The sequence below is a fragment of the Portunus trituberculatus genome, chromosome 18, assembly GCF_017591435.1.
Source record: "Portunus trituberculatus isolate SZX2019 chromosome 18, ASM1759143v1, whole genome shotgun sequence".
Classification (NCBI taxonomy): domain Eukaryota; kingdom Metazoa; phylum Arthropoda; class Malacostraca; order Decapoda; family Portunidae; genus Portunus; species Portunus trituberculatus.
In genome coordinates this window covers 26218500-26245228 of record NC_059272.1, presented here as the reverse complement: position 1 = coordinate 26245228, position 26729 = coordinate 26218500, and the positions used below count along the sequence as shown (strand labels likewise).

Genomic DNA, 26729 nt, shown 5'->3' with positions numbered 1-26729 from the left:
AGTTGAGTTCAGTCCCTGCGGTCCCGGTGAAATGTTTGAGCTTGTACCTTTGGCATATACGCTTCGGTTTCGTTTTGCTTTATTTTTTTTTCTGAGGCATTGAGCGTTTATCCCTTTCATCGTGGCATAAGGCATTACTACTCTCAGTATTTCCCGACGCATGTATTCGCACGCACTCTCGCACGCACACGATTTTCTGACTAAATCGAATCAAACTCGATGCGAGGACAGTACAACACGAACTTAACTCAAAGTAATAAAGTGACACACACACACACACACACACACACACACACACACACCTTGCATCAGCATCTGTGTGTGTGTGTGTGTGTGTGTGTGTGTGTGTGTGTGTGTGTGTGTGTGTGTGTGTGTGTGTGTGTGTGTGTGTGTGTGTGTGTGTGTGTAATTACCAATGATTTGTGAATTTGCCGAAACTTTACGTCGTTTCCAGTGTGAGCATTTCATGAAATTACCAGAGTGAAATTGTTATTATATTAGCTACTCAAAATTATACAATTTATTAATTTGAATGCTAGTCATTTTGATCATAAATTTGTATTGTAGAATTGGCAATAATTTTGTCATGATTATTTGAGTGGTATCCTTTGATGTTTTATGACGAGGCGGCCAAGTAATCATTACGTGAATGGCAAGCAGAGGCTTTGGCAATTTTCATGAAATTATAGATAATGTCATTGATTTTGTTCATTGCAAAAATAAAACTGATTTTCGAAATGGGTTTTTTCATTCATTTGACAAATTTATTGATTTACAGTAATCTTGAAACTGCTATGGAATGTATGGTTTTATTTAATAAGTTTTGCTGAAGATAGAAATAACCTAAAGGAAATGGCTTATCATATCTTGCAAAATTCACTCAATTGAAATTTTACTAAACAAGGTTCAGTCTGAGCCAAAGAAAACTAAACTTGACCATGAAGTTGGACAGCTGCGTCTCAGCTCAGGAAGTGTCACAAGCGTCGGTGTTAAAGTCAACGGCAATTGCAAATGTTCCCAGCCGTGCAACAATGCAGTCACTAAAGCGGCGTTTTATCAAGGACACGTCGACATTCACAGACCATAACGCTCATAATAGTGCCTCAGCTGAAAAGTCAGAGGTGCTGCTCGTCTCTTGTCTCACCAGTGCCCTGCCATTACACGCAGCCAGGCGCTAAACAGAGCTTGAATTTGCCGTGTGGAAGGTGACCACGAGGAGAGATCAAATAGTATTTACCATCCTTCCAAGATCACCAATTAAACTTAAACGTACATAATCAGATAATGTTTTCTTCTTTTTCTTCGTTTTCATTTTCGTCTTCTTCCTCTTCTTCTTCTTCTTCTTTTTCTTCTTCTTCTTCTTTCCCCACTGATGAGGGAGGAGGTTGAGTCATTCCCGCCACGCTCAGGACCGTCCAGGCTGGGTTACTGGGTCGCAAAGTCACTACTTCTGGATTTAAGACCTGTACTTATCCACTGCTGAGTGAACTAAGGCTACATCCTGATATAAGATAAAACTGAATTCTCCTCGTTCAAGATTCATAAAGATGCTTCTTCAGTTATGCAGTTCGATTCCCTCGAATATTTACTTGCCACCAATGTTAATGACTGGTATGCACTGCACTTCTCTCATTCATTCAGACATTAAGAATAAAAAGAATCCATACCACATCTTCAACCAGACTGAGATGTACATGATTTGTGTGTATTTAAACATAAACTGAGAACAAATCAGAGCACTTTATGTATTTACTTGAAAGTTCATTAATTACAGTTGACTTTGTGGAGAAGACAAACGAGCCGTCGAAAGAGCTTAACGTATTTGTGTGAAGTGTGTGGCGGGGAAGCTGTTGGAGAGTTGCTATTGGGTTTGCTGGAACTGCATACAAAAGCGTATTGCACCATTTTGCATTTGTGTTCTATTTTGTTTTATCTTATTTTTCACTCAATTATCATTCTTATTTATTTATTTGCTTTTTTTCTTTCAAGTTACTCCCACAAACATCGTCCCATCAAGACCTTTCTAAGCGAAAAAAAAAAGTGAAGATCTTGCATTCCTCGTGCCTTGTGCCACCAACACTTCTCTCAGCTGCACTGCTCATCCGTGCCTTACATCTCTCGAGCGTAATCCTCAACTTCGGTATCTTTTCATAAATCTTGTTGCATTTGCTTTCATCTTTGCTCGGAGGAGCATTTCGCGGTACAAGGGATAAATTTCATCACACATCTCAGAAACTTTGCAAGCCATGACGCAACACTCCTGAATGAGATGCCGAGCTGCGAACCAAAGCAACTAAGGAAACTCGTGTCGGTGTGCCCCTTGCTGCCCGGCCCAGAAAAGTGTGGCCCCGTGAGGTGAGCAGTGATAAGGCTGCGGTTACATTCCCCCTCAACAAAGACCTCTCCCCTTGTCTCTTGAAAGATGCCAACCTGGATACATTCCCCGTGGATGTAGCTCACTGTCAGGAGGGAAAAAAGGACTAGAGTATAGGAATAATGTCCTGTTATTCCATCGCTCCTTTTCATTATCATGTTGTCAGTCAAGAGTGGTCGTAAATGGAAACACACCCACGAGGGCCATATTGAGCACGTCTGTGGCCTTTGAAAGGTGTACTGGTAAGCGAACAAAGCATTTAAGAACACGGGCAGGTATAAGACGAATATTTGCACTAATTGAAACAAAAAAACATAACATTAATTAAAAAAAATGTATTAAAAGCAATAGGAAAAGGAATCGAACCCATAGGCATTGTATTTAATCTGTTGTTGGTATAAATGAAACCTGATACCCTAAAAACGGTTACCAGTATTTGGACGAATAAAACCAAACTAGTCAATTACTTTTTTTTTATGGGACCTTTTGTAATACTATTATTGTAAGGGTTTCCACTCCTGCTCTCCCTTTTTGACGCCGTGAATGTCTCCCCTCCCCCATCAGCGCTCGGGTCGGATTTGAATAAGAGTCGTGTGTGTGAACAGCTATACATATGCATACCTGTTTTCTTTCCTCGTTTGTATAATTCAGGTGTGCTCAGGCGAGACTTCATTTGTCATTCATAGACTGCCAGTAATGGAAACAAATCGACACGCTAGAGGGGAGTTTATTCATTTCCTTAACGTGAACTGCGCTTGTTGTTTCGCCTTCAAATTGACGTTCACTGACATTAATCTACGTCTCGTTTTATAAATGAGCCGTGTATTCCATTACTACTAAGATTTCACAGACTTCACCACTCCGGGAGGAACACACACACACACACACACACACACACACACACACACACACACACACACACACACACACACACACACACACACACACTATATACTTTTGAATTCAAGCTAATTACCAAGTGAATTCATGGTCTGTTTTCTTGGTAAACGCTTGCAAAGATAGACGTGCACACTAACCCTGCGCGCACACACACACACACACACACACCTTCATTACATTATGTCTACGAGTACACCCATCTTCATCCTGCATCCACTCTTCTCCCTCCCACAGCTACGACTACAGAGAGCTGCTTGGAGGACGACCCAAGGAAACGAAGCCAGACGCGAACACCACATTAGCGAGGAGGACGTCTTTTCGCACGGACACGACCCCCGCTGCCCTTCTGGTGGAGAGAGTGGAAGCTGAGGACGCTGGGGTGTACCGCTGCAGAGTGGACCACCAGCTGTCCCCCACCACCAACACCCGCACCAACCTCACTGTTATAGGTAGGTATGTGTGTGTGTGTGTGTGTGTGTGTGTGTGTGTGTGTGTGTGTGTGTGTGTGTGTGTGTGTGTGTGTGTGTGTGTGTGTGTGTGTGTGTGTTTGTGTTACCAGTCACCTCCTAAAGAAGGTTTCCCAAGTGTGTAGGTGTGATTTCTGGCACAGTTTGCGTGAATGACAGTATTACATGTAATGACACTATTGTTTTCGTGTTACAAACTGTTTAATATGCCATGAAAATCGTAATTGAAATATGTATCTTACTGAATATAAAATTCCACATATTTCATTTATTTCAGCATACACTTTCATAACCTCAGAAAACTGCCTGTTTGTCAAATTAACCCAAGAAATAGTATTGTTGTAATGTATGAGTGACTGGAACTGCAAGCCTTTAATTATGAAAAGCATCACGTAAAGGTTAATCAAATACTCGAATGATGGTGAAGATAAGATTAAACTGGTTGATGTCTTGGTATTAAAGGGGATACGAATGGTTTGAGTTGCCTTGTGGAGCTACGAATCTTTAGAAATACGTGAGTTTTGTGAGGCGTAAAATAATGTGTGAGTGAGCGGGTCTGCAGCTGTGGGAGTAAATTCTCGTGTTCGGTGGTCAGGTCTGCCGGAGAAATAGTCGTGAATAGCTAACGTTCACATTTGTGCAAGCAGAAAAGAAAAATAGCAGATATAGGAGCACAAATTGCGAAAATTAAAGCCAGCCAAACATACCCGACACAAAAAATAGAGGTAGGTAAATTTAATCAGGGACATGAGTGAGGAAATGCACCGCCGCCACCAGGAGACTAATTAGGAACTTTGAAAAACAGTGAAACAGTAAGAATGGAAACAAACCACAGGAGAGGAGGAACCGCCTTACACATCACTTAGCTTTACTCTCAGTCATTCATCTCTTTCTCTGGTAAACTCTGGAACTCTCTGCATGCTTCTGTATTTCCGTCTACCTGTGACCTGAACTCATCTACATTCATCACATTTTCTTAGTTCTTTTGCCCCTACTCGGGTACCGGCACCTCAGTCGGTCTTTTTTTTTTAATCGTTTTGGTTGCCCTTGGTCGGCTTTCCCCTCTTACATGGAAAAAAAATCTCTTACTGGTCTATTCACACAATCACTTTCATCTCCGTCAGTAGTATCACGAACCCATACACAAGTATCGCAACAGAGACCAAAAGTGAAAATAATATTCCTAAAAAAAGAAAATATTTGATGTTTTTTTTTATTCAAGTGGTTTTACAAGGAACGTCCATAATCTACTTTCAGTCTTTCTTGGTAAATGCCGCGTAGAGGAACACACACACACACACACACACACACACACACACACACACACACACACACACACACACACACACACACACACACACACACACACACACACACACACACACACACACACACACACACACACACACCTGGGAAGCACCTGCCACCTTGTTAGTGAGCTTCTTCCCTCCTGCCTCACCTTACACATTTTGATTGAGATCCTTCCTCTCCTCGCTCCTCTTTTACCACTCTTGAGGAAACGTACATTTTTTAAAACACGAATCTCCTTCCTACAGTATTTACCAGCGTTTCCTTTTATCAAGACTTTTCCTAGGACTATTGTGTGTGTGTGTGTGTGTGTGTGTGTGTGTGTGTGTGTGTGTGTGTGTATGAGTTGTGTGTTGTGTGTGTAACATATCGTATTGTTGTCATAGGAACCATTCAATTGTGTGTGTTCTATTTTTTTTCTTTTGCGTGATGGATTTTCGCTCAGCAGTACTTCCCTCCCTCCCTCCATCACTTGTCCTGCAATGCCTCTCTTCATGTCTTTGTCGGCGAGGTTACCGTGGAGCGTGGTGGAAAAAGGTCACAAATTCCTATTTCAGGCTCGAGTAAACGTGTTCGTATACTTTCTCTCTCTCTCTCTCTCTCTCTCTCTCTCTCTCTCTCTCTCTCTCTCTCTCTCTCTCTCTCTCTCTCTCTCTCTCTCTCTCTCTCTCTCTCTCTGAGATCCAATCCAAAAGTCTCAAAAGTGCATAAAATTACTCCCATATTAAATAACACGTTAGAATAAAAATGTAATATAATTGCAGTTACTGACTTCTTAATATTCAAGAGTACTGTGTAAATTCGCACTACGAGGCCACCACCAGTGCGAGGGAGGTGTTGCCCTGTGTGTGCTGTTACCATGGGGTGTCAAGAGCTGGCTCAATCCCGCCGTAAAACCTTTCACCGCCATTACCTCCTAACGTTTATGTCCCAGTCAACACGGAAACCCTTAAGTGCAATGTCTCAGTCCACGGGAGAGTGTGGAACCAGGGGCAGCACTGGTAATGCGATCGCTCACATGCTGATCCCGTACTGGTCAAAATGCCTCTTAGTTTTATATTTCTTTTCTTTTCTTTCTTTTCTAAATATAAGAGTCTTTATAAGTGAACATCGTACAAGAAACTTAATAAAAAATCAGTGAGCCTTTTTTTTCTTCTGTGAAAAGGCCTTAGCGAGATCCCCTCCTACATAAGAGCATTATATTCCGGAAATTTTAAATAATAGTTAATAACAGTTTAATATATAGTTAACACCACCCTTCTAATGTTCCCACACCCACTTATTGTTGTATGTTGTTGCAGCTCCTGGAAGTTGCTTAGGATGCTCACTTTGATGTAGCATTTTCACACTGTCGTTCAAAGAAAGAGTATGATTCATTAAAAGGCTTGTATATACTTTCTTTAATTATATGTTTCATTCACAAAAGTTACCGAAATTCAAGACAATTAGTGTTAGTGTAGGGGGAATGTTAATGATAGAGAAAAGAAAAAGAAACCCACCACTACTGATACTCCTCTTGAATGTAAAGAGAATGGTGAGAAGGAAAGGCGAAGAAATGAAGTAAGTGTGATGGTCTTTAAAGAAAAGGGACCACAAGAAGAGTGGAGTTGTCCCCTCGGCGGTAGTGTGTGGAGCGGCGGTGCGGTGGAGGGCCCCTATATGCCACTTTAATCTCCAAGTGATAGCATTACCCTCCGTATTATTCTGCGCCTCGGGAGAAAGAAGGGGTATAAAATATTTTCGTCTTGAGATCTTCTTCTTCTTCTTCTTCTTCTTCTTCTTCTTTTCTTTTTAATTTTTACTTTATCTTATTTTATATTATTTTATTTTATTTTATCTCCTCCTCCTCCTCCTCCTCTTCATTATTCATTGTTTCTAATCCTTCCGGGATAATATATATATATATATATATATATATATATATATATATATATATATATATATATATATATATATATATATATATATATATATATATATATATACACACACGTAGTGTATGCACTATTACTCTGTACAAGTGTGTACGTGTGTGCGTACTTACTTAAGTAGTGGCTGATATCACACCGAGAATCTTCTGAATCAATAGTTTCAAGAGTAGCAGATGAAATACAAGCGGAGCATTTTCTTGGGCAACGCCATAATGCGTGGAGTCCTCCGACCATTGTCTCCCTCCACTGTGAGTCAGCAGTGTCTCGAGGATCCAGGGGTCGAACCTTTCCACACTTAATGACTCTTGACAAAAGAATCATGAAAGGTATTCGATTCTCGCCCTCATAAGCTTACGTGCCATGACGGGCTTGGTGAAAGATTACTCGCGTAGTGCTGCACCAACACCTGGAAATACCCCGTGATTACAGTGTTCAGGCTACGTGTTCTGTAATGCTTACTTATCACACTAAATAGGAAATACTCACACACACACACACACACACACACACACACACACACACACACACACACACACACACACACACACACACACACACACACACACACACACACACACACACACACACATCCTCTCATCCCTATTCTGTCTTCCTCTCATCCCTATTCTGTCCAACTCTCTAATGCAAGAGTTAACCAGTACGCTCAGTCATTCATCCCTTTCACTGGTAAACTCTGGAACTCCCTCCCTGCATCTGTATTTCCGAATTCCTACAACTTGTCTTCTTTTAAGAGGGAGGTATCGAGGCATTTGCTCCCCTAATTCTGGCTGACGGTTTTGGCACTTTTTGAAGTCTTTGGAGAGCCAGCGCTCAAGTGGGCTTTTTTCTAACTTTCTTTTTTTTTTGCCCTTGGCTGGCCCTCTTCCCTACGTAAAAACACACACACACACACACACACACACACACACACACACACAGAGAGAGAGAGAGAGAGAGAGAGAGAGAGAGAGAGAGAGAGAGAGAGAGAGAGAGGGAGAGACTTGCATAAAATAAAACCATTATATCAGTGTGTCAAAGGAACCTCAGAAAAGCATACATTTAGTGGTACAGTTGACAATCTGAGTGTTGATGTAATGAGTCATGTGTAACAAGAATAGGAGTGTTGTGAAATGTGAGATGCGTCCACCTTCTTCCCTATTAATTGAAAAGTGAGACAAGTGTGAGTCCTTCCTCCATCACTCTAGGTAGACAGGATGACCATCACCAATATAAAGGTCACTTCGATAATGATGGCAAATTTCACGAGATCATTGAAAGTAAAGTCGTTAGTGGTTCGTCTTGCTTTACAGTTGGCAGAAAAGACCATTGACCTGCAGAAGCACATCAATAGCTTTATTGACGGCAGCTTCATGGTATCTTGTGACAGCTCTAATGTCAGAGTATCGTATCGGTGATCGCTTGGCAACTCTAACATGAGACTGTCACCTGCACAGCGCGCCTCCACCATCTGCAGCTTTGGAGGCAACGCGCGCTTCTTGAAAATCAAGCCTATTCATGGAAATGTATCTGTACGCGACACTCCCTTCAGCATACAAGTCAATCGATCCCGCTGAGACGATATTTTTTTCTGATGTCGGCATGGTGGGACCTGGAGGAGTGAAGTCAGGGGAAGAGTGAGGCCAAGCTACTCAGACGTGTTCCTTTTGCAGGCATCAATTTTTAGCAGTCTTTTTCATGAAATGCAACATACACACACACACACACACACACACACACACACACACACACACACACACACACACACACACACACACACACACACACACACACACACACACACCGCGTAGTGTAGTGGTTAGCACATTCGGTTCGCAACCGAGAAGGCTTGGGTTGAGTCCTTGACGCGGCGAGACAAATGGGTGAGGTTCTTAATGTGTAGTCCCTGTAGGTACGGTACGGGTAGGTACGGGATGTAATTCGAGGGTTGTGGTCTCGCTTTCCCGGTGTGTGGTGTGTGTTGTGGCCTCAGTCCTACCCGAAGATTGGTCTGGGCTCGCTTCGTAATGGGGAAGGCTTGATGGGTGACCAGTTGGCGACCGTGAATACAATACACGCACGCACGAACGGACACACACACACACCCACCCACACACACACACACACACACACACACACACACACACACACACACACACACACACACACACACACACACACACACACACACACACACACACACACACCACCACCACCAATAACAACAACAATTTTTATATCAGTGTCGTTCAAAATGGTGATAATTGCATGAAATACGTTTGTACAATTTTCTATGGCTTTCCCTTGATGCATTTCTCCATTTTTCTTGCTTTGAACCTTCCTGGATACACCGAACTTCAGAGGTACTCGTAAGACTTTAGCAAGTACTAACATCGCATCATCAAAGCTCGTGCATTTCAGTGAAGAATATGAAGATTTCCTCCCCTTCCCCCCACACCACCACTCTTCTAATGAAACGAAGAGATGTTGAATAAAGAGGGAGTGTACACTTAAATATCAGTCACGATTTTAGAATTGACCAGGAAATCGGGGAATCAATTTGCAGTTTTGCTGAATGGATCGCGGCCTTACAGCAGCGTAGCCAATTCTTTTGCATCATTATACGAATTAAGTTACGTCATTGTAGTGAATTCAGTTACATCATTTTAGTAAATTTCTTTACTTAATTATAATAATATTCGTTTGAGTTTCCCAAGAAACATATGCCTTCCAGATGAATATCCTATCATTTTGCATGTGATGCGGCTATCTTCAGATTCGTGCGGTATAACAGGCCGATGATGAATGAACAAAAGGTCAGTAATAAAACTGTCTCGATTTCTTGTTTGGCAAAATTAGTTGTCATCGTTGTTACTCAAAAGCTTCGTCACGCGTCGTGAAGAGAAACACGGAAGCGGAAGGAAAAGTTTGGCGGTGTTGAGTCCTTGCCTCACAGCTGCGGTGGTTCCCATGTCTTCTGAATCTTCTGCCTCTCTGCCTTACTTTATGGAAAAAATAACTCGACAAGTTCGTTCGAAAACTTATCAAAAGCTTCTTAAGGATTACGATATTTTCTATTTACTTATTGACAGCAAAATAAGACAGAAGGAACAAAGCAAAATTGGAGTTTCTTGTTGCAGTGTAACATTAGGAGCTGTCGACGGAGACCATTGGAAAAAAAAAAAAGAGCTACGCTTTTCCTTTTTACAGTGGAATTTTAACGACAGATGGCAACGAGTGCACAGAAGAACATTAGTGTTATGAAAGATTCAGTGTCGGCCAGGGGGAAGTGGAGGACTGGTGATGCTTATCAGAATCATATATATACTATTTCATTTATTCATATGTTTCATTTATTTCCCCTCGTTGAAATTAAGTTCGTTACTTTTCCGAAGAAAGACTGAGTACAATGAAACAAAGTAGTTATGATAATAATGAAAAAGAAAGAAAATAATGTATCAATATTAAACCGTTAATTGAAACAACGATAGATATTCAAGACAGTTTAGTTAAGGAAAGAAAAATTTAATAACGTTTCTGCATTTTATAACGTTTAGCACTATCAAGGTTTCCAAAATGTTGAAGAATGTTTGAGGTGTTCCGGTACTACAGCAGTTCCGTTAGGTCCCTAGGGCGCCCACGCACACTCTGTCTCACTTGCGTTTATTTAGTGTTCCATGATCCGCCACCTGTGTGTTCCCATTACGGCTGCCTTCTGACGATTCTTCATACAGAACGTGCTGTTTTTGTGCTAAGGGAGAGCAAACAGCCGGAAAATTGTTGGCCCTTACGAGGCTGTTTGTTGTAAGCAATACTTTCTAATCTAAAGCAAGAAATGTAAGGTAGTTTAAATAATGGCTCCTCCCTGACGCCTCACCATTTTTCCTTTTCTCTCTCCACCTCCACTACAATCCACTTTCTTCCGCCTCCTTCCTTAACTTTTATTAACTCCATTAGTTTTTTTTTCATTCACTGATATCTGTAGATTTTTTTCTTCTGCATTAACTAAAGACTCTATACATACGTACATGGGCTCATAGCAACACCGTAAACAGCCTTGAAAGCGCTAATAGATCTGTTGTCTAATCTTTCTTTGTTTATTTATTGTCAGGCAGTCAGTAATTGCTAAGGTGTTTTCAGTTCATGATACAATACAGTTCAAGTGGATGGGTGATGCTCTCCGGGAAACTCAAAGGTCAGAGTCTAGAAGCTTTCATTCCCCTCCACAACTTCGCCATTAATTAGCAAGCATTGTTTGTATTCGTCAGCGCTTCCACTTAGTTTGAACGTCACAAGTTGCTTCGCTTTTCTCTTTCAAGATGAACAACGAAGATTATTTTTTGGACATCAGTGAAGGCTCGTGTACATGACAGCACACGCTTTGCATCATTAGATAAATGTCGTAAGCGCAGAAATTATTGATGTTTAATCGCGTTGCAGTGAATTGATTAAAAAATTTCATCACACACACCCACACACACACACACACACACACACACACACACACACACACACACACAAAAAAAATTATCATTAGCTCGAGATTGGCTATTGCATCAACACACACTGTCCTGATGTGTGTGGTGTATCAGTTCTCACACACACACACTTTCTGTTGGTTAACTGACACACACACACACACACACACACACACACACACACACACACACACACACACACACACACACACACACACACACACACACACACACACACACACACACACACACACACACACACACACACAGAGAGAGAGAGAGAGAGAGAGAGAGAGAGGTAATTTTCAACTGCGTAATGGGACAGTTCTCAAACAGTATAATTTTTAATAGATAAATGAATAAAAGAAAACATCGAAAAAACACAAAGGAGAAAATGAACAGTAATTGCAAATAAAAAATTAGAGTTGGAAAAAAGATGTTGGAAAATAAAAGTTGAAGAAGTAAAGCAACAAAATTATAAAAAAAAAAGAGTTTAAAGAAATAAAGAAGTTTAAAGAAATAAAAAGTAAAAGTAGAAAGTGAAGAATGGATAAAAAAGTTAAAAGCTTTAGATTTGTCCAAAGAGATGAGTTGACGAGTAATGTTAAAGGAAAGTGTAATTCAAGACACCCATATTAATTGAATCGTAATGGGCAATGTGTTGGATTCTTTCTAATTACATGGAAACAATGATGGAGTGATGGAGGTAAGTTACAATATGAAGCTAATGAATGCGATATATGTAAGATAACACGTCACTAGTCTGAATAAAAACGAGGCGAACATGATACAAGCAGAAAGCGTGTCGGAAATGTCAAAATTATTCATACACACAAAGTAAAGAGAAAATGTGACGCATAAAAGTTTATGGTTTGCTGTTTACAGAAAAATAGACGTGTGAATATTGCTCATGGTGATGAAAAAATGTCATTCTGCAGGTATTATTGCTCGATGCAGCTCGGTGTGTGTGTGTGTGTGTGTGTGTGTGTGTGTGTGTGTGTGTGTGTGTGTGTGTGTGTGTGTGTGTTTCTGTTTTGTTCATCCGCGTTCGCCTGCTGGTTTCACGTCATAGCCAGCCGTTCCCCCGCGGTCGAAATACAAAGCTCGCTTAGTTGATCCTTGGATAGACCGAGACCATTCACAACCACACGCCGGGATAGCGGGACACAATCTCTCGTCTTACATCCCACACCTACTTGATGCTGGCGAACAGAGGGTGTGTGTGTGTGTGTGTGTGTGTTGCGGACATGTACATGACTGCCGCAAACAAATCCTATATCTTAAACAAAATACCAGATTGTCCTTTCAGCAGATACCATCAACACGGTGAGCTAAACTTAGGCATGTGTTTCTCGTGAGGTGTGTGGCGGTGATGATGATAGGTGGGGCAAGTTAGTGTCAGGTGTCGCACAGGGAGTCAGAGTTAAGGTCCTTCTGGTCCGCTTGGATGTCACTGTCTGGCGGGCAAGACGACGGCCACCCTTTCACCTTCCTGATTGTGGAGGGAACGTAATTAAGGCCTTGAGTCTCGCTGATTGATTGATTGACTGATTGAGGCAACGAACTTGGCGCCGTATATGGTGGGGAAACCTAAAAATATAACAAGAGACAGGGGCTTGAAAAAAAATATATATACGTAAGGATGTGAAAAGCTGAGGAGCAACGAAAGATAACGAAATAAATTAACCTTTCAATTTACGTAAATATCTAGATTACATAAGAAGTTGTATGAAAATTAATTCATAGAATTTGTAACATAAATTAAAAGCAATCTCAAAGGAAGTTTATGTTCTAAAGGTAGCTTACAAGTCACTGAACTCGGTCCACTTCCTTTTACCTGTCCACTTCCTTTGAAATAACCACTGTGCTCAAGGAAATATCAAGTTGATTTAGTATTTACATCCCTGCACCACACAGGGCGGTGGATGAAAAAACTGAAGCTTGTAGCTCGTGCAAAGGTCATTACTTCAACCATTTATCCTATTCATCTTTGAAAATTCGTATATTGTTAATGAAAAATGTCATATTCAGATTACCAGAATTCATGGAAACATCCTATATGATACACAAAACTTCAAAGCGTTTGTATGATCCCTGAATAACCATACAGTGAATGCTGCCGCTCCCATGTAGCGCGTAATAGTGCCAATAGTTTGCTTTCACGTTCATATCGGATGGACATAGGTAATTACACACCACGAGGGTTACACATAATCTTTATCACCACACTAATTCACTACCAACAAAAGGAAGCGGCATCGTATGACCTCGTTGTTGCAGCGCCAGTGTTTGTTCATCAATCATAACTGTGAAAAAAAAAGAATTGAAAACAAAAAGAAAAACTACCAAACAGCGACCATGATAGATATTCACTATACGACTCGACAGTTCCAAACAAAGCTGTGTGAAAGATACTTTATTTTCATCAGACACCTTTTTTCTCTCCTTTCCACTTGTAATGTTTATCTTCGTTATGATAAGGTAACAAACACTCTTCAGATGAAACATGTTAGCATTTCATACGACTAGCGATTCGTAAAATTTTCATCACAATCAATGTTTCACACAGTTGTCATCGTGAGCATGCGTGTGAAGGCAACAGGAGGAAAGGCAGCCCGTCCATTCATATTGAAAAGAAAGAACCGGTCTTGTCTAGCGTTGAATCTTGTCTCAATAGAAGGTCTCAGTCGATTCAGAAAGGAAAGCGTGTCGTCTCTCGGTCTGCTGGAATTACATTAATGCTCAGATTTCTGCAAGAACTTCAGGAATAGACTCCAGATGGCAGCATGTTATCTGCCTATAGAGATTGCCCTTTCAAACGTGTGATACAGGTAAGAGGAATGAGGTGTGAAGTGTAATTAAAGACCCCATTATCATCAGCAGATTAAACTAGACACTCTTATGCACCGTTGTTGTAAAAGAAACAAAAGTCTTCAGGGAAAATAACAGTCTGCGCTGCCTAGTGAGGTATGTTAATAGAAAGTGTGTAATTTGGAGCAAGAGGAGAACGACCTGGGAGGAAATTCGTATGTCAGCCTCGCTCTTCCTCATGAATTGTCTTTCGTTCTTTCTTTCTTTCTTTTTTTCCTTCTTTCTTTTTTTCCTTCTTTTTTCTTTTTTTTATCTTTTCCACCGTTCTGTCTTTCTTTTTTTCCGTATAACTTTTTGAGAAGGATGGAAGTTTGAAATCTCGCTGCGTTCAGTTGACGTTATGTGAAAAATGTCTCCAGACTCACGCAGGGAGATGGTGAGGAACACGAAAAATTACAAGATCGAAGAGAGGCGTGTTTTCTGTTTGTTCCCACACCACACCTCATGGAGGAAAAAAAGTAATGGATGAAAAATTAAACGTCCATGCATACAAAGTCTCTCTCTCTCTCTCTCTCTCTCTCTCTCTCTCTCTCTCTCTCTCTCTCTCTCTCTCTCTCTCTCAAAATTATAATTGGAAACGTTCTCATCTTCGCGTGAATCAAGACAGCCTTCCTGCGCTCTGACGTCTCCTAGTGCCGTCCTCGCTGAGTTATGAGGAGTTGAGGATGACTCACTGAATGCTGAAGCTGCTCAGAAGACATCCTGGCTAGAATCAGCCCAAGACGCACAGCTTCCTCCATCAGGCAGCGAGCAAGACAAGGAATTTCGCTATGTAGACCTTGTACTTGACATGAGAAATTCAAGACGACAATGTAACTGCGAGAAAACATTTGTACTCTTGTTCTAGTAAGTCAGTGCCTCAGAAATTCACGTGAAAACGAACCATCTGGAAAAAAACGAAAAAAAAAACGTTGGTCACATGTTTTACGGGGTCAGATACGTGTGCGTTCAAAATTTTCAGTATTTTGAAATTAAGATGTTCATAGTATCAAGTTTTCGTGCACCATCAAATTGAAAAGATTGAAAAATTATTTTGAAAGACGAATTTCTGAACATGTAAAGCTACTGAATAAAAAAATGCATTTCTAAAAGTCGAGTTTTTAGTCATGTTACCTTGCAGCGCCGCCATATCCTCCAGGACGTTGGCAACCATGGACTTCCATCTACTTCTGTTTTGCGTAGCTCTGACGAACTGCACACTCGTCATTGCACACTTGTCATTGCACCCGGCATCAGCTTAACCAGTCTATCATCGTGTTTTTCTCTTGGTCTACCTCTACCTCTCTTTCCACTATTCTAGATATAATAAGACTTTCCTGCCCCTCATTGTCCTTGTCATCTCCCTTCTCTCTCCTATCAACTCTATTCACCGTCTCACTGGTTCTTCTTGCTGTCCAAGGAATCTTCATTTTCCTCCAGCGCCACATTTCCATCGCCCATAACTTCTTCCCCCTCGCCGTCATCAGCGTTCAACTTTCACACCATACAACAGCGTTGACTTACACATACGATTTCACCAGACTCTTTGTTGTCATTGTTGAGTTTTTTGTTTGTCAGTACAATTTTTATCCTGTTAATTGCATTCTTTGCTCCTCCTATCCTCCTTTTGATTTCCTTCTCACATTTCACATCTTCCTTCGTCACACTACCTAAGACCTAAGTACTGCTAACATTCCACCTACTTCACTCTTTCTCTTCCACCGCGTGATTCAAATCTCTGTCCCTGTGCGTTATATATATATATATATATATATATATATATATATATATATATATATATATATATATATATATATATATATATTATCAGGCACTTGGTTTTTATTTCTTTTTGTCATGTAAGGAATGGAAATCCATTATTAAAAACAAAATTCATTTTTTACGACAGCAGAAATAATTGGATGCCAGAGTGAGGCGGCAGTGTTATGAAGGCAGGTCGCCGCGGCTGTTTAATCGAGTCATGGAGTCTGCTTATTGATGCCACACGTTATTAAACCTTTCAAAACCACATGAACTCATCGGATAATCTGGAGGTGCACGTAATATCACGGGCAGGGCGGCATTCAAGAATTAATCAACTTACCTGAAGGAACAATGCACAAGTCGGAATGAATTTTGCCAAGACATCACAAAAATGCGTTTTTTTTTTTTCCCAATTCCCCTGAAGCTATATGATGGACAGAATCTAATTAAAAGCGGTGTTTAAGCACTTGGCGGTGACGGAGGCCGCCTGACGACACACCACATTAAGTGAAGTGACCACGCTCAACCAACTCTTCTGATCCTTAATTAACTGTGTTCCCAAATATATCCTACCCTTTTCCCCGCCGCCATAACCGTAACGCAACTTTTTCACTACTTGTAATTATATCACACACACACACACACACACACACACACACACACACACACACACACACACACACACACACACACACACACACACACACACACACACACACACAGCTGTACTTAGGCTTGAGTTCCAAAATAGTATGGAAATTGAGACTTAGGTAATAGTGTTATATAAGATGTTCCTCAATATAATAATTCCTTTAATAATTCCTTTATTCTTGTGTGTCTTACCTGGCGAAGCTTTGGAATTTGGAGTGTGATGACAGTGTGTGTTTGTGTGTGTGTGTGTGTGTGTGTGTGTGTGTGTGTGTGTGTGTGTGTGTGTGTGTGTGTGTGTGTGTGTGTGTGTGTGTGTGTGCTTGTGCTTGTGCCCAGACTCAGTGCAAGTTTTATTCTTCGCAATATTCTTTTATAAGCTCTCCATTAGTATTGGCATAGGTCCACTTCCAGGTCCAGCGGTGAATTAGATTGTATCCAAGGTAGAATAAAAAGATATTTAAATTTCTGAAATAGATCATATAATGGTCAGATTACCAAGTAAATCTATCCTTTCCTATCATGATATCCATTGCACTATTTACAAATAAATGTTGCAATTTTCCACTCGGCTAACTCCTTCAGAGAAAGGGCAGTTTGGTAACGGAGGTCTGTGCCTGTTCTCTGTGACCAAATTCCGCATTCAGAATAAACTGACCGACCGTTTTAAAATGGCCAAAGACTTCATAGGTGTTGCAGGCGGCTGCTTGCACTGCATGGAGACACACGAACCGGAGTTATTGGACTGAGGCCCAAACACCGTCATGGCACGACTATTTTGCACCAGATAACGATGTAACGACTGATTGAATCCTACTCTCATTTGTGCATCGGAATACAATTAACACGTTCAAAATTCTCTCGGGCTGCTAACTGAACGGTACAGGAATCCAGTAAAAGCTGCGTAATACTAGTCTGTTCCAATTAACTTGACAAACAAACTCCAACGGTCACTCGGCGAGGCTGTCTTTCTCAAACCATGGCACCGTTATTAGTCACGGGTGTCATTAGCGAGATGGCCCGAGGCTCGTCCATGGTCCAGTCACCAGCATGCAGCGGGACAATGAAAGGAAAGTCCCGCAGGATGGATGTAATATACATATTCTGAAAAGCAGCACTAGATGACACTGTTTTGGAATTTGCCGCAGTGTTTACAGTTGTAGATTCACATTTCCTACCCTAACGTAAGTGATTGATACCTTAGATTAGTCAATTTTACTATAATATTTCTACACAACTTTATATTTATTTATTGTTCTTTTTTCATTCATTATTTTCATTATTCATTGACTCCTCCTCTCCTGCGTCACTTTGTCTTCTTTTTATTTCTGCTTTCTGCATTTCCCACCAAGTTGCAGCTACAGACACAACAAGACAAGTCGATTCGATGTTTTTTGTCTAGATAAATATATATGACTTCCTAATGCATTATGTCGAACTGTGCTAATGGTTTACGTAATTCTCTCTCTCTCTCTCTCTCTCTCTCTCTCTCTCTCTCTCTCTCTCTCTCTCTCTCTCTCTCTCTCTCTCTCTCTCTCTCTCTCTCTCTCTCTCTCTCTCTCTCTCTCTCTCTCTCTCTCTCTCTCTCGTCCCTCTTCCCAACACACAATCATAGATCACAATTTATCGTTAATCGAAAGTTAGATGATGAATGAAATGTGTCGCTGTCGGGACAACTTCATTATCAGTATTAATTGACTCTCTCTCTCTCTCTCTCTCTCTCTCTCTCTCTCTCTCTCTCTCTCTCTCTCTCTCTCTCTCTCTCTCTCTCTCTCTTTCACTGTAAAAATGCATCCCGGATTGATAATTACCTTCTAAATCACGTTTTTTATTGCATTTCCTTGTCTGTGGAGATAATCTTGGTATTGTACGAGAGAGAGAGAGAGAGAGAGAGAGAGAGAGAGAGAGAGAGAGAGAGAGAGGAACTTTTTTCTTTCTCTTCACTTTTTTTTCATACACTGCCATGACTACTTGAGTGTCTCCCTGCTTTCAGGCAAAACAGTGCTATTCTAACTCTTAAGGTTCGTGTAAGATAGTAAACATTCTTCTCTCTCTACTTGAAATCGTGAAGTGATAGGCGGTTTTTTGTTTTGTTTTTTATTTCTCTCTCTCTCTCTCTCTCTCTCTCTCTCTCTCTCTCTCTCTCTCTCAGATGTGCTTTCTTCCTTCACTGCAGCGGTAACTTCATTCTCTCACAGTTGAATTGCGTGTTGAAGCACGTAAAGAAGAGAGAGAGAGAGAGAGAGAGAGAGAAGACTTGCATACTAGTGTACCAGAGTTTGTTTTTTAGAGAATTTGAAGTTATTTACCGTTGACGACTTAATTGCCTTTACTACATTCTTTCCTGCATCTTTTGTAGGGATGTTTGTGTAAGAGTATTTATGTAATTATGCAATGTTTTCTTTTACTTGACATTGTTCACTTTTGTTTGTAATAGATTGCGTTCTGATCAATACAATCCTTATTTATTGTTTGTGTGTGTCTCTTTCTCTGTGTGTCTACTCTAATGACTAATATTTTTTGCTTATAATTGATAATGTATATTTGTATCTGCTGTCAATAACTCACAAGTTTGTCTTTACATCATTAAACAATATAGGGAACTTGCACGTTTGGTGGAACTAGACACACATCCCGCCTCACTCACCACCACCATTAATTTTCTTCCTCCCCTCAGCTCCACCCGACCCCCACCAGCCGCAGCCAAGCAAGGGAGAATGATGGGACATGTATATATGCGAGGAACTTTTAATATATTCCTCCTCATTCACTACCACTATTACTTCTCCCCTCAGTCCCCTTTTGCCCCTCCCATCCCCTACCGGCCGAGTGAGGGGGACTTGAATGTGTAGGTGGAGCTTTAAACACATCCCACATCATTCATCACCATTAACTTTCCTGTCCTCCTGTCAGTTCCCCCCAGCCGCGCAAGGATCAGCTGGCGTCTGGGTAACTCTGGCCTCATGCCTGTGGACACGCCCCTGGTCGGTCCCTTCCTGGAAGGAGCCGCCCCGACCCTCGTTTGCACCAATGACGACGGTAAGCCTCCACCAGTCATCCCGCAGCAGCTGTTCCATTACACATGTGCCGCTGAAACCACACCTGTGTCACCATTATTACAGTTGTGCCATCCGTGGAACGTGCAATTAATAGAAACACTCCCATACATAGCACAGCTGCCCGCCGATATAACGTGGGCGCGCCATTACTAACGCAGATGCTGCCTAATAACACCGTTGTTCCGCTGAGTGCCGTGTTATTAATGGCCACTGTTATATCATGGGTACTACACACACACACACACACACACACACACACACACACACACACACACACACACACACACACACACACACACACACACACACACACACACACACAGCGGCGCCACTTCCTACTCTGTCTACCCGGAGTCAATGTGCACCATTCATTATCCTGTACTTGCCCTATCTCCACTGCCGCTGCTGCTGCTACTACCACTAATAGTAATGGTAACGATGATGCTACTATGACTACCAATTATAACAACCACAATGATAAAACCAGCCACATTTACGTATACATATGATGATAGTATTGATATAATAAACACAACACTAATAGTAATAGTAATGTGTCACCACCAACGTCATAACCACCACCATCACTGCCGTCTCATAACCACCACAGACATCACCTTAGCCATATTCATTAGAACGACCACCACCACCACCACTACTACCACTACCACCACCACCACCACCACCATCACAGCCGTCTCATAACCACCACAGACACCACCTTAGCCATATTCATTAGAACCACCACCACTACCACCACTACTACCACCACCACCACCACCACTACCACCACCACTACCACCACCTCCACCACTACCACCACCACCACCACCATCACAGCCGCCTCATAACCACCGCAGACACCACCTTAGCCATATTCATTAGAACCCCACCACCACCACTACCACCACTACCACCACTACCACCATTACCACCACTACTACCACCACCACCACCACTACCCCCACCACCACCACTCCTGAACACCTTGAGCCTTCCCCCTGTTACCATAACCCTTCACTTTTCACCATTAGCCTTTTTTGATGTCCGTCATTATACCACAAGACCCTAAAAAAAGTTTGAAAGACCCAGTACGCCTCTACAAATAACCCAGTCCCTGTATGGGTCGCTACCTATGGCCACCTATCATCCCTCACCATAAATTCGTCTAGTCTCTCAAAGCTCCCTATTGACTGCAATAACAGCCTGATAGCGGTGTATTCCAGTCATATATCAACCTAAAAGCTCGTTATATTTCATCGTTTCCTTTTTAATGTTCAAATTTACTATTCTTTTTTTATGTAAAGGGACACTGGCTTAGAGTAACAAAAAGCAAGGAAAAATATATTCGACTGACGTGCCAGTCGCTAAAAAAAAAAAAAAAAAAAAAAAGAAAGCCAGAAAAATTATCCAGAAATAGAAGGTAGTATCTCGAAACCTCTCCCGTCAATATTGTGTATCCATTATTTCCAGTCCTGTCCTGATTAACAACTCGAATTGACTTATCTACTCACCCTATTCCCCATAACACTTGAATACACCTTGTTCATGTATTACTTTACGCCTCTTGAGTGCCATCTTAATTCCTCTATAAGTCTGCCAACCTCCACCACATCCTCACCACAGCCCCGCATCCCACTCTCTCCCCCAGGCTGGCCCCCACCTGCCGTGCTGTGGTATGAGGGACAGAAGGTCATTGATGACACGTACGAGGTGGACAGTGACCTTCCCTCCAGCGGCGTAGTGCAGAATGAGTTGTCTCTCGCACCGTTGACTCGAGCTGACCTGGGTCGCCGCCTCACCTGCACTGCCTCCAACACCAACACCACCCAGCCCTCCACCACCACTGTCACCCTCGACTTGACGCGTAAGTTTGTCCCTCCGTCTTTCACTCGCGCCTCCCCGCTCCCCCCTCACTCCCAGTCTCACGTCCATGGCCTCTACCGCAACCTTCCCGTCACTTTAACTGACGTGTGGGTGAGACAAGTGGAACGTGGCGGTGAGGAAAGACGCCAGGTGAGGCAAGAGTACTCTACTCTTTAATGTTTCTCCTGTTGCTTTCTTCAGTTATATGAGGAAAGCATAAGCTGGAACATTACAGGTTAAATTACTTCATCTCAATTTTTCCTCTGACCAACTCCCAGAACCGCCACACCACGCCTCTATCTTCACTACCAGGTATATGTTCCCTTCCCCCACACACAATAATAGCTGAATATTGCACTTTCTCTTTTTAATGAAGTTGTTGTGCCTTGATACTGCAATCAATGTAATGTGGTTAAATCAATTAGTCTAAGTAGGATCTAAACGTCTGTTGCTGTTTGAAGTCCCCCTCGTGATCTTCCTTGTAATTTCACTCACTGCACTCACGCACAAGTATATAATGCAAACATGTCTCGTTATCTTTGCCGCCGCTTATCTCAGGAGGTAACACTCACCCAACCAATATCACCCCTCAATTCAAGACACGACCTTAAAGTAACACCTACCTCCGTCCACAACACTGGTAACACACCACGTATCCCACCAACAACATCATCTATTCTCCACACCTGTCTCGCCACACCACGTAACACCCACACCAGCTGCATCACCTCGTAACACCGCAGCGCCGCCATTAAGTAACGTCCTCCAGCGCCAGTAACACACCAGTAACACCCTCTGCTCCCTCCCTGTAGCACCGGCCATGACACTGCTCACACTGCACTTTGATAACCTCACCAGGCTCACCTCGCCGCCACACAGCCCTCCCGCGGCCTTCCCTTGCACCATGTGACGCCATAATCCAGCAAATGACGGCCCATTATTGCTACCCACAGCACTATCAGCCTGTCCTGCCGCCGCATCCGTCTTCCTAATAACTTTAATGTGAACTCATTTATTCTCCTTCGTCTTTCCCTCGCCACCATTGCCTTCACGCCGCCTTCCTTGCCTTCCCATCTCATCTTCCTTTCACGACTTTTTTTATATTTGCTTTTATTCACTATGAGTATTGAATGTGTTGGTTTGAGTTGACCTGGCTCTGACGCATCTCTCTACTCTGGCACCACTCGACATCTGTGACCGGCCACGTCCCTAGATGCCACCTTTAACCAATCTCTCTCTCTCTCTCTCTCTCTCTCTCTCTCTCTCTCTCTCTCTCTCTCTCTCTCTCTCTCTCTCTCTCTCTCTCTCTCTCTCTCTCTCTCTCTCTCTCTCTCTCTCTCTCTCTCTCTCTCATCATTTACCAATTTATCTATTAATCATCTGTTCTATCTATCTCTCTGGCTATCATGCATCAATTTCTTTCATTATTCATGTCTTTCCCAGTGAGCATCGTGGGCGTGCGGGTGGAGGAGGTGAAGTCAGCCTGGGCGGGAGAGGAGACGGAGGTGGAGTGTAAGGTGTGGGGCTCTCGTCCGCCGCCGTCCGTGGTGTGGTGGCTGGGCTCCACCATGCTGGCCCCCTCGCACGCTAAGGTCAGTCTGGGAGGTGTGGGCTGACTACCGGTATATAGAGTTCTCTTATAATCGCCCAGGAAATTAATGTTATAAGGGTTTTCATTAGTGTTTTTGAGTCTTTTTTTTTCTATCATGATGTTTCTCTTGAATCATGACTGCCAGTGTTCCCTTAAAATCGCCAGGAAATTAAAGTTATCAAGGTTTTCAGAAGTGTTTTTAAGAGTCTATTTTTTTCTTTTTTTCTATTATGATGTTCCTCTTGTTAACATTTAAGGTTAGTATTTTACATAAACACAGGAGAAGAACATATTCTCAAGACATTTGTCCCTGAATTTTGGTTAACTCTCGTGTCTTTTAAGGGAACTGGCAACTCAGTGGGCCTTTTTTTTTTTTTTTATTCCTTATTTTGTTGTCCTTGCTCTGGTGTCCCTCCTGCATTGAAAAAAATATATATTGATTGTGTTTGTTTTAAGGTCAAAGAAATATTTAAGCGACTGCCGATATACAGTAATATTTAACTTTTATTTCTATGGCCTTCCTTTGTTCATATTCAGGGCAAGCAATACTATAAAAGTTTTGTTTAGACGCAGAAAGAGAAATGCCTGGTGATTTTTTTTTTTTTTTTTTTTTTTTTTTTTTTTTAGGGTAAAGAAATATTAAAGTGACAAGCACAAACATCTTGACCGGCAGTATCAATTCATTCACTGGTGTTGTCTGTACAGTCAAAAAAAGACGTAAAAGAAAAAGACTGCTAGAGGCTCAGGGCTTTTTTTTTCAAGTTACTGAAATATTTTTATCTTTATAGTGCAAACATAATTATCTGAAAAAATACTACTACTACTACTACTACTACTACTACTACTACTACTACTACTACTACTACTACTACTACTACTACTACCACTACCACTACTACTACTACCACTACTACTACTACTACTACCACTACTACTACTACTACTACTATTGCTACAGTATGTGTGGCGGAGAGGGGTATCTAATCCACCAGTCATTCATAATTAGGCATTGTGTTTTGTGTTTGCGTGTGTGTATCAGGGTTAGCGTGTTTTCGTATGGTAGAGTGGGTGGAACACTCGGCCGGGGGGTCATTGGGGCGGCGCATCAGGCCAGTGGTGCGGCCAGGCTGTAATTGATGCAGGCCGTCGATTATCCTGACTCGCGGTGAACTGTGTGGGGCAGGTGGCTGTAATGTGTGTGTGTGTGTGTGTGAGAGAGAGAGAGAGAGAGAGAGAGAGAGAGAGAGAGAGCGAGAGTGATTTGATACATGAGAAGAAGTTTCGTTGCAGCCGATGCCTTGTTTTCAGCTAACATGTTTACATCACCGCCTGCGAGTGAGTAGCTGTATCTCTTGCTCCTCCTCGCTGCCTTCTTATTTCTGACGTCGATTCCCCTGGGAACATAGAAAGCTTGTAGCCTGGAGTAGTTGTAAGATTTGTAAGCTCCCAAGAGACCTTCGCTAAAGGAATGCTTCGGGAAATGCTGATATTCTAAGCACTTGCAAATAACTGAAAAAGACGTCTGTAGTTGACTTACTTGGTTGACTTAGGTGGATGGCCCCCTTGCTAAATGAAAGTGTAGCACAAAATAAGCAAAAAGTCGACAGAACTATTTACCAATATTTAGCTAATAGTAACTGCTTCGCAGAATGTGCATTACCAGATCTCATGGATAGTGTTAGCATAAACACTAAGGATGTCTGTTTTGAAGCAATTAAGTACGGTGCTTGAAGATGTGTTACGAGAGAATTGTGGGAGCATTGATTACGTCCTTCATAAAGCAAGCGATCACGGGCAACTCTGCCCGTGGTCAAATTCCCGTGTGGCATACTGCTAAGCTGTCAGGCGTCGTACACTCTAGAACATTGTAGAAATCTATGAAGCAATTCTCTTTTCTTTTTAACATCCCCTTCGCTAAGCGCACACGTCACTCCCTGCAGAGATACTGTCAGTCTGTATAACACTGTATTGCCTGGGAGGAGAAAGGACTAGCAGGGAGATGGGGCTATAAGGGTGCCTGTAGTGATGCTGTCAGTCCATATAACACTCCATTGCCACAGCCCGGGAGGGGAGAGGAGTAGTAGTAAGGTTGGGCAAATATTTAATCTTTATTTTCAGATTTTGCAGTGTTAGCACTGCCGATTTTGAAAGGCTATGTAATAGATCCCAGCATTGGCAGCATACAAACCTTAGTTACATGCGGTGTTATTTGAGGAATAGTATGGTAAATTGTGAGTATGTATGAAGGGCTTGGCTGCTTGCCCTTGTTTCTTATATTACCCATTATTTCTTTAATTTTTGTGTGTAGTCCAAACACTTTGCCTTCCTTTGCATATTCAATTTCTCTTTTTCCGTGATAGTAATCAGATATTTCTTCTTTTTTCACTTATTTTTTACATACTTTTTTTATATGAATATTCTTGATTTCTTATTTTGTGTGATTATTTAGATAACTTTGCTTGTGCACTATATAATTTGTGTGCATCCTGCCGATATGGAAGAGGGACGTAGACTAGGCATAGTGTTGGAGATTTGGCGCTTCCTTGAGGAACCACACCTTTAATATCGAAAAGCTCGTGTTCTTCCTGCCTTATGAGGGTGAAAAAATTAATGTGCACGGACTTATCATGTCGTGTGTAATATTTCCCGAGCATGGAAAGTCTGTCGCTGCAATATTTCTTTACTCTTCGCGAACATGATGTGATTTTCCGTCAGCAGACCCTTAGCCCCAAGCTGTGCCGCCACTCTGGAGGCCATCTCATCACTGAACGCTGAGTGAACGTACTGGAATAACCATGACATCAGAACATTACCTATTTTACGATTTGTTAAGTTTTCATTTTCGCATTTACAATACGTGAACAAAGGATGACATCACTGCAGCTGCACAGGCCTGGGGGGATTGCTGCACTCGGGTGTTTTAATAATCAGGGTGTGACATGTGGCGCCGCATGCAACACTGTTCAAAACGAGATAGAATAACACGAGAAAATGAAATGAAATAATGAAAATAAAAAACAACAAAGCGAATGTAATGAGTTAGATAAAATTCAACAAAGCTGCAATAGAAAAATATAAAAAAAAAACAGCTTGAGGTGATATGTGGAAAGTGAGTGGTGAGTGGCATGTGTTGTCCCGGTGTGAGCGAGACCCGACTTGGTTTCAACATCGAGGTAGGGAATACAGGATGAAGTATAGCAGTCTTTTATTTATTTATTTTCTTACTTTTTTCTTTTGTTTATTTATTCGTTTACTTTATTTTGTGTGAATCTCCATGCTCGTAAATTTTACAGTTTGATGTCGAAACACTTACTTTTCGTCATGTTTTTCAAGTTTTTTCCTCTTCTTCTTCTTCTTCTTCTTCGTTGCCTTCACCTGGAGAGGTCGTGACAGAGTGAAGCAGCAAGAACTAATAAAGATTTGCCCCTATCTTTTGGCTAATTTCTTTAAAATCTTTTAGGGAACCTGCAGTTTCAGTGGACCCTTTTTTTTCTTT

The 26729-nt window shown here is 41.8% G+C and overlaps 1 protein-coding gene across 1 annotated transcript in view; it reads left to right on the top strand.

Moving 5' to 3' along the window:
- The window catches only part of LOC123505396 (hemicentin-2-like), a 146408-nt gene that overhangs the window by 96716 nt on the left and 22963 nt on the right, over positions 1-26729 (top strand). Inside the window, exons 4-7 of the mRNA XM_045256615.1 lie at positions 3509-3723; positions 19631-19756; positions 21428-21643; positions 23086-23234. Coding sequence (XP_045112550.1) covers positions 3509-3723; positions 19631-19756; positions 21428-21643; positions 23086-23234 — 706 coding nt within the window. The remainder of the gene's footprint in view (positions 1-3508; positions 3724-19630; positions 19757-21427; positions 21644-23085; positions 23235-26729) is intronic.